This window comes from Falco punctatus (genome assembly GCF_963210335.1).
Source record: "Falco punctatus genome assembly, chromosome: 3".
In the NCBI taxonomy this organism is placed as follows: Eukaryota; Metazoa; Chordata; class Aves; order Falconiformes; family Falconidae; genus Falco; species Falco punctatus.
This window is the reverse complement of record NC_137582.1, coordinates 40409128-40418476: the sequence shown is the minus strand read 5'-3', so window position 1 is coordinate 40418476 and position 9349 is coordinate 40409128. Positions and strand designations below refer to the sequence as shown.

The following is a 9349-nucleotide window of genomic DNA, read 5'->3' as shown; positions in this document are numbered from 1 at the left end:
AACTAATTTGTCAACCCTGCATTTAGAAAATAGAAATCCTGCTACTGTATGACCCTCCTCCCCCATGTGCTCTGTGTTTCCATAGTTGTGAGAAAAAAAGAGTGAGCCCCCCAACTCAGGTAGTTGCTTTGTTTTTTGTCAGAGTTAGAATGAAGGATGCTTCTGACCAGCAAGAGGACCTGAGATGATAACAGTTTCATAGAGATGATCCTTTACTGTTGTCTTGACTGGAGGGGCTGAAGGAGCCACCTCGGGCCCGGATAGCTGGCTGCAGGCATTTGGCTGCAATTTGCTCATTTAGAACGAGGCGAGCATCACTGTGCTGTTCTCCACATACACTGGAGCAAGCCTGGCACTCCGCAGAGGCCACCTGCAACAAAGCAACTGATCTAAAGTTTACTGGGCACATTTTTATGGCTGTGCCTACAGAATGGCATGAACAATCAAGCTGTACCTTCAGCTTCTCAGCAAACCAGTACAAAGGGTTTCTCTGTAGTGACAGGACAGGGAACAACACATCATGGAGGTTCTAATCCCAGGGAGACAACACTGCCAGTCTCCTTGTCATATTCTCCCCAGCAAGTTCAGCCTCTTGCCCTTAGGACAGAGTTGTCAAGGAATGGATTTGCCTCTTCCTTTTGTTCTCGTTCTCCATGGGAGGGGATAGTAATGCCATTCACATTCTGCATACTGGCAGGTACTGCTAAAGCACAGACTGGGCCTGTTTCTGAGTTCTCTGAGCTGGCCGCTGCGGTGAAGGAGCAGTAGAATTTCTGCTCTTGTTGCCAGTTAGGCAGGTAACATATCCCTGAGAAAGATGGTGTGCAAGAGCTAATTATTTTTGTGTGCTGCTGCCTGAATAACTTCAGCCTGCCAGGTGCCAAATGCCTCTGGAAATCTCCCAGTTTTGTGGGAACGGAAAGGTGCATCTTATTCCTGACTCTTTTTTGGAGTCAGACCCTAGAAAACTGCAAAATTTTAGCACAAAGGTTCCTAATCTGCTGGGGGAGGAGTGAATCATACCCATAAGAAACATGAAGTAGAAGAAAGGACACTAAAAAAATTTTAGTCACCACTGATTCTGTAAGAGCATGATGTGTGCTACCCTGAAAGCCTGCCCCAATCAGTGCCACCGTACTTTGCACTATTTTCTTACACTGCTCTTTCTCTGCTTTCCTGTGTGAGTCACCTCAGTTGCGATCCCTGATTTACATGCTTCCAAAATCTTGTGCAATGTTGTCGTGACTGTTACGCCGTCAGTTGAAGCTTTATATGTTTATTGCATCAGGTTTACATAAAATAAAATGTCTCTATTTTGGATAAATAAATGACTTAAATGCCAGGATGACTGGTCTAACACAGTAAGTTTGTAGAAGGTGGTGCCATGGGGGAAGGTAGGTTGAACCCTGGCTTTCGCACGGTAGCCATTCATTAGTTTGTAATTGAACTTTTTTTCACTTCATTCTCTTAGTTGTCTACCTATAAATGATAAAGAAAGAGACGACACTGCCATTGTACACATGAACTGATGTGGTTTTACTGCATTTGGCCATACACTTAAAAGAAATATGCTGGTACAGAGCAGCCACAGGTCTTATCTCTGCTGCCACTCCTTTCACAAAAGAATGATCTTTACATCAACGGTTTTCCATCCTTGGGTCGATAATGTTGCAGTCCTACCTTTTGCTCTTGGTCCAAATGCAGAGATTAAAAACACTCAGTTGATGCAAATGGTGGGTTGGTACAACACACGGAATGGGGTGTAGATGTGCTTCACACAACAGAGAGCAGAATCGAAGGGGAAAATGTTGCTTGGAGGCAAGACGCCTCTTTAATTGATTATGGCAAGGAAAATCAAATACCGTATCTGCTTTTTCCCGGAGTATATCAAGACTGATCATAGCTAACATCTGTTCGTGTTAAGCAAATACTTGTCATGATTTAAACTTCTGTTTGCATACAACTCTGAGTAGTGCATCTTAAAGTCATACATATTCATATAGAATGAAGAATGCATAATGTCTGCATAAAAAGATAAGCTGTATGACTATATATGAAGACAACAACTACAATTCTCACAGCACTGTCGTTGGTTAATTTTAAAATATTCAAGCATTATTTAAAAAACAGTAAGCCGAACTTAAAACTACACTACGAAAAAATTGTATAACTGAACCAATGCTGACTTGTTTTCCTCCATATTAATCAATTTTAAAGTTTCCCTTTTTTTTCTAATGCTTTTGTTAATTAGTTGTTATTTTAACCTCCAGTAACATGATCAGACTTCTTCTGCCTCTGGGCAATCGAGTTACGCTCTGATCTCGAGTCCTAAGGGAAATGTTCAATTTTATTTTTTTCCACAGTTGAATAAACAGTACCATGTATACTATCTCTTGTGTTAGAATAGTGTTGTCTTCACATAAGACTCAAATAATGGTATTAGTCATTCATTTCCTTGTACACATACACCCTATTGCGTGTTGACAGGTTTATAAGGATGCAGTGGCAGCCGTGGGTGCTGGGAAGCTCCTAGACGACAGCCTTTGAATCCTTGCAGTCCTGAGCAATGGTGCCTGAGTTAGTCTGTTTATTGTCTGCTTTCTCTCCCAGATGCTTGACTTGTCTGAAAGATTAATACATTAACAAGAGCGGTAAGGTCCAGGGTTGCACATCTTTAAGACATGTTTATTACCAGATGGCACATGAGATTCAAAGGTCACTGTGGAAGGTAACATTTTAAAGTGAAACAACAATATTTATGTTCAAATACTATGCTGATGAGATCATATGGAAAAATGTTTCTGATTAAATTAGTTTATAAATAGCCACAATATATCCATTGAAAATTCCAAATGCCACTTTCAGTCTTCTTTCTTTTATTCTGTTACTTCCTAATTTATTTAGTAACACAAGACTACCTTCTTACGTAAACAGACTAGCAGCTGGAAAAAAAATCTGTACTGGACAGACGATCCTGCTTTCTTAAATAATTGAAAATCCTGTGTGAAACCTGGTTATATTGTCTACTACTTAAAGCTAATATTCCATATAAGAGTTTTTTCAGACCTGGAAGATATCTCAACTTTTAAATTCTCTAGGGTAAAATTCCTCTTGCAGACATAAAGACTTATTGGCAGATAGCTATCCTAATTTACAGGCAGTATCACGTGCTACAACATACTTGACAAAAATCGTGTTATGCTACTTATACAGAATACATACAATCAAAAGAAAATCCTTTTCTTTAGGATTTCCATAGGAGGACTGACTGTCTTATAGCTCATTAGTAAACATTATCAGTAATGCTAAACCTGAAATCTTGTTTATCCTCTCAAATTGTCACAAACTACATAAATTCCAGAGGAAATAGTTTTGCACAGGTTTAAAAGGGCAACTAAGCTCTTAATTAACATTTCTTATCTATCACACCACACAGGCATTAAAATGCAGAGGATTTAAATGGTACTTACATTTCATGTGATCCGTTTTCAACTTTCATAGCCCCTTCCACTGGATCCAGTCCTTGTTCTGAAAACTGTTTCAAGGCACTTAACGCTGCCTAAAGAAAAAATTAGTTGTCAAAACTCCCACTGACACAACTGTATTAACACCAAGTGAAGGAAGGTTGTATTTTGAGATTCTAGATTTAAATAATTTTCTGTATATTGAAGCAATTTAGCCTACAGAGCTAACAAGAGCGGGTACATAACAGCTCCGTGATAGACAGCTGTGCTTGTGCATGGATTTGAGGATGTCATCTTCTTCCTGGGTATATGAGTGACTTCCATTTGTGTTAATGAAAGCTTCAGCACCTACATGAAGAACATGATATATTTGTAGGATTCTTGCCTTTCTGGCCTGTGACGTCTCACTAGCTTCCCAGAGAAGAAAACTTCACTAGTTTTCCCAGAGCCTACGCTTTCCAGAGCTCCTATGGACAAACTCCTGTCTTATAGATGATTGCGTAAGATATGAGCAATGGGAAGAGGGTCATAGGGTACTATTGACACTTAAGGCTGGATCTCAAACAATACAGCAGACTGATGTCTTATATAAAGGTAGTGAAGTGTGCTAAACAGGGTGAGGCAATACAGGATGATTATGAAGCATCAGCAATAGAAGAATGATCAATTTTCAGCTGATATTTTTCTTCACAAGTGCATTCTTTATTGCCCAGCTTCTCTCTCATCTTCATGAGTCCTGCTTTAGGACTCAAAATTGTTCTTCTCTCCCCCCTAACTGCTTTGGTAAAAGACAAGTGATTTTTTTGTAATTCATTTAGCAAAAGGTGATTATGAAACTCTCAGGCACTACGTGGCTGACTTTGAAAACACACCCAGCCCAGTAAAACAGTTGAGGTCAGTTCTGTCTGGAAGATGAAATGTAAGGCAGAACTCAAAACTGGATTTTTCTCTTTATTCACTCCCACCTAAGATACATTCAGAACTAATCACAGGGGGAACGAAAGGTAACTTTTCACAGACGCTGTTACCTAAGGTAACACCTCAAACACTGAACTAACTGCAGGCCCTATGGCACTGTTCTTCACAGTGAGGCAACATCTGCTGTTTAAAAGATTGGAAGTTGCTCTCTTCTTCGTCAGGACAGAAAGAATCCATGTCTCTATCTCCATTTTCCATTCCTCTCAGAGAGCAAGGACTCTGTCCGGAACAGGAGTTGTCATTGTAATGAAGTACTGGATTTGCTTTCATACTAAATCTTTGCCTGGACTCTCTCAACAGCTCCTTCCCTTGAAAGGTATGTTTATACAATTTAAATATTATTAGACGATGTATATTTTGGTGAGATGAATAACAGCACAAAAATTGCCAGGCTGCCCTAAAGTAAGAGGCATGTATCCCAGATATGTCTATAGTAATAACTAGCTGCTAAAGCTTCAGAAGGCTGTACAAGGTACTTCACCCATAAAGCTGGGATCTTTCTAGTCTGTGAAGTTTTACGGGTTTTGCTCTAGCAAACAAATAAAAAGCTAAACATTTTATGATGTGTCTTGGTAAACCTCAGATTATCACTGTTATTTACTCATACACTCTACCTTTACCATGTGTTCTGGGGTCCCTATATCTGACAGCTAATCTGTTCCTCCTTCCCATTCATTGACATAATTTCCCCCTTCATCTTAAAATCTCTGCTGCCTGCATCTTTCTTTTTATCTTTTTTCCACGCTACGACTAAGGGCTGAGCCTCAATAACAATTTCTCCCGTTACAGGATCCTTCACCTTTATCACCCATTGAGTTCTCCAGTGAATGAATTCTCCCTTTCCTCATATCTTCTGGTTTTCCTGACGTATTGATATATTTGCATTTTTTATAAGACAGCTCTTTCTCTATGACTTCATAGCATCCCTTGTAGTTTTAGATGCAGATTCTCAAGTCCTATAAGCTCTAATCATGATCTGCCTTTCCATCCTCCATCTTGACTGCACAGCAAAATCACCGTTTCTGAATCAACCCAAACAATTTTGCCCAGTGGCAACATCTACTCTCCTCTCAACTTCTTTGTTCCAGTAACCTGACACATTTATTCATCCCAGTTTCTCTCTTCTCCTTCTCTCCCTGGGGTCCTTTTCATCTCAGAGCAAGCACTACTCACCATGTGAGGAAGGGGAGTGCCTGTGATTCCTTGCACAGGGCTGCTTCTCTATTGTACTTTAGTCAGTCGTGGGTTAGCAACTATGAGAACCAAACAATTCAATTGGTAGAGAAGGGCACACATGAATGTCCTGTCTTCTCATGTCCATTTTTCCTGATGCACATTAGCAAAACAATCAGGATCTCCTTTCTTCTTATGTATGATATTCCAAAAAACATTACCAGGTAGCATTGCAAGGAGAGATGCATGCTGAGACATCTGCTTTTCCTACACGGTTGTCCTGGTTTCCGCTGGGATACAGTTAATTTTCTTCTTAGTAGCTGATACAGTGCTGTGTTTTGGATGTAGTATGAGAATAATGTTGATAACACACTGATGTTTTAGTGGTTGCTGAGACTAACTCAAGGACTTTTCAGTTTCCCATGCTCTGCCAGTGAGGAGGTGCACAAGAAGCCGGGGGGGAGCATAGCCAGGACAGCTGACCTGAACTAGCCAAAGGGATATTCCATGCCACAGAACATCATACTCAGTATATAAACAGGGGAGAGTTGGCCAGGGGTGTCCGATCACTGCTGGGGAACTGGCTGGGCATCGATCAGCTGGTGGTGAGCAATTATATTGTGCATCATTTGATTGCTTTTTCCCTTGGGTTTTATTCCTCTCTCTCCCTCTCCTCTTCATTACAATTATTATTTATAATGTCATTATTATTATTAATATTTTTACTCTTTTTCAATTATTAACCTGTTCTTATCTCAACTGATGAGTTTTAACTTTTTCTGATTCTCCCACCAGGGTGTGATGGGGACCGATCTAGCAGCTGCGTGCTACTTTGTTGCTGGCTCAGGTTAAACCATGACAACAGTTTCACTGCTACCTCATCTGTTTCTGAACCCACCTTGTTTACTTTTTTATATCCATTCTTAGCTTCTGGGTCTGATGTGGAATTGTAAACTTGCTGTGGAAGAACTATTTGTTCAGGTTATTTGTTTGTACAGTGCCTTGGATGAAAAGGCCATGTTCATAGTTGGTAAGAAGTAGAGCCAAGTAATGTTTCATTCAAGATTAGGTGACAGGTTTATCATATGTTATGTAGAACAGTCTGATCTTGATCAGTGGTACTGAAATCCCCAAATCATGAAGATATTAATCAGATGAACCTGAATTTCCTAATTACTTTGTAGAACTGCTTTGTATATGAGTACATCTGTTACTGCTGTTTTATTCATAGAACTGGCTATTGCAAGGCATACCACAAACATTGCAGAGCAGCTTTCAGGGTTGCTCTCCAGAAAAACCGCTTTGGAACTTCCAGGAGGCCACTATCTCAATAGAAACAGATCACAAGGTCATCTCTTCTAACAGCAAGGGAATAAGTACTACAATATAAAATATTGAACCCTTTGTCTGTAAGAATTGGTCATTACTATATGGGTGTCAAGGAAGTAAATACGGAACAATTAGAGGATACATAAAACGAAAGTACAATTCAAGATGTTTAATAATAAGCATGTTTAATACAAATACAACACCCAGATCCTACCACTTGTAATGCAGTACAGTCTCATTTCTCCATTTCGACCTTCTTCAAGCCATGCACTTCCTAAACTGAAATGTGGTATAAAATATTCAAGATCTCAGATCTATTGTATTTCTGAAACAAAATATCAGAGCAGGGAAGCAGCAGGAAAGCAGTCCTGTACCTGTATCCTTGATCTTCCAAGTAGAGGTGTCAGAGTGTTTGTGTGAGCTCTATTGAAGAGCCAGTTCTTTGCACCATCCCTCATTGCTAGGCCTCTCACCTTTGCTGCTCTGGAAGCTGACAATCTCTTCAAAAGCTTATGCTTCTCAGTACTGAGTTGCCACTCTCTACATCTGCCTCAGTCCCACATCTTTCCCAAGCCACTCCAGTGCCCCTGGTCTTCCCCTCCCTACTATCCACCCCAGAATCTGACTTCTTTTACAGCAGAGGAAATCACTTCTACTTTTTCACAAATCTCACCCTACCCAGGGCCCTATATTTTTCCCCCCCGCTCCTAAATTCTCTCCCACCCAGGACTCCCGGCTACTCCCAAAGCTAAATTTTCCTTCCCCAAGTCCTCCCCATCTCTTACACCTCACAGTCCCTCTTTATCTTCCAGTTTCCTAATGTGTTCCAGGTTTATATGAGATCTGATTTTTTTTTTTTTTTCATGGAACCATGTCTTTCTCTCCATAAGACACTTGTGGGGTAAGCCTAACTACTTAATATCCCAACTTTTGAATTTGGGAAGGTTTCATTCCATTTAAAATGTCCATCCATGGGATATGACCGAATGGCAGTAGCTGAACAGTTGAGTGAGCTTTGCAGTGTCTTAAAACCTCCCCCTTTTCTTTCTCCCATAGCCTGCTTACATTTGGAAGGATCAGCAAAGTTGAGAGAAGCTGGTAAGTAAACAATTCTTTGGACCTTAGAAGATGTCCTTAATGTTTCTCCTCTCCCTGTCATGCCCCTTAGATAGACATGAAGATGCTGGATTCAGGAAGGAAGCTGGTAGCTGAGAGGCTGTGACCTGAATAGTCAGAAGAGTGACACAGAGCCCAAGTAATCCAAAGCGAAGAAGAGTTACAAGCAGACACTGGGCTAATTTAATCCATGATTCAGTTCTATTAGTCCCAACAGATTTACACCACTTGGCTTAAATATAATTTGTGAATGGCAGATAACTTAGGTTAAATGAAAAGGAAAGAAAAGAATGGAACATTTGACAGTGAATCTGGTGAACAATTTCCTCTTTTAAAGGCTCAACACTTCCTTCCATTGATATTTTTCTTACAATAGAGCATCTGCACAGATATAGAGAAATTTTTCTCTCCCCCAGAAGGTTTTACAACTGTTTTGTGAGTGAAGCCCCATAGGTTACAGAACAGATGTCCTTACACATTTCTTGTATCACTTGTTTTCTGTGTAGCTACAACAGTGCCAAAAATATGATGCCAACAGGATGCACCGCATTGCTAGCTGTTTGTCTTGGCTGCCATTTCCATTATTAGTTTGTGTGTGTATCAGGATAGGGATGGATGTTTCCAGTAATTTTTTAGCTTTCCTCAAGTCAATTGGCAATTAGTAAATAGCATTGAAACTCGTGAATATTCTTCCTGTTTCTTACTCTGGGGATTAAGTGTCTTATAATGACAATCTAGTAACATTAGATCATTCTTTTAGCAAGAACAGCAGACAGGCTCTACAGTAGCCCATGTACATTTAAGAACACATCCTCACGATAAAATTTTCACGTTTGTTTTAGCACAGTATGTGGTTTGTATTTTTCCTCTTAAATCGATATTACATTTCAGATTATTCCATGAAGCTGAAAAATCTAAAAGGTTGTTGTTCTCTGAGGCCTTTCCAGTTGACTTTACCAAGGAGGTCTGAGACAATCCTAATAAACACAGTGCTTGATACTGATAGTTTACTGGTGGTATGTCTCCTAACATCAGTTTTCTAAGTACATAAAAAAATCATATTCAGCTTGGCCTTAATCAGTGTTTTCTGAAGACATAAAATTATGGGCAGAAATACACTGTAAAACTGAACTAAGTCAGGGTCTAGAGAAGATCATGAAGGACAAGATTTCACTGGCTTTAGTAGCTGGGTCTTAGTTCAAGGTTGAGTTTGCACATTCAAATGACTCGTTGTGGTCATAGTGTCTGTAGCCACGTGCCATGTAGATGAAGAAGTCTCAGGCTGTGCC

General features: G+C 40.0%; 1 protein-coding gene across 3 annotated transcripts in view; it reads right to left on the bottom strand.

Annotated features, from left to right (window-relative positions):
• Positions 1–1512: 1512 nt before the first annotated feature.
• STAU2 (staufen double-stranded RNA binding protein 2) overlaps positions 1513–9349 on the bottom strand; it is a 177521-nt gene continuing 169684 nt past the window's right edge. For all 3 annotated transcript variants that reach the window (XM_080381419.1, XM_080381418.1, XM_080381421.1), the window contains 2 exons: positions 3471–3559; positions 1513–2623 (listed from right to left, as the gene is read on the bottom strand). In XM_080381419.1, the coding sequence (XP_080237545.1) occupies positions 2530–2623; positions 3471–3559 (183 nt within the window). In that variant the 3' untranslated portion in view covers positions 1513–2529. The remainder of the gene's footprint in view (positions 2624–3470; positions 3560–9349) is intronic.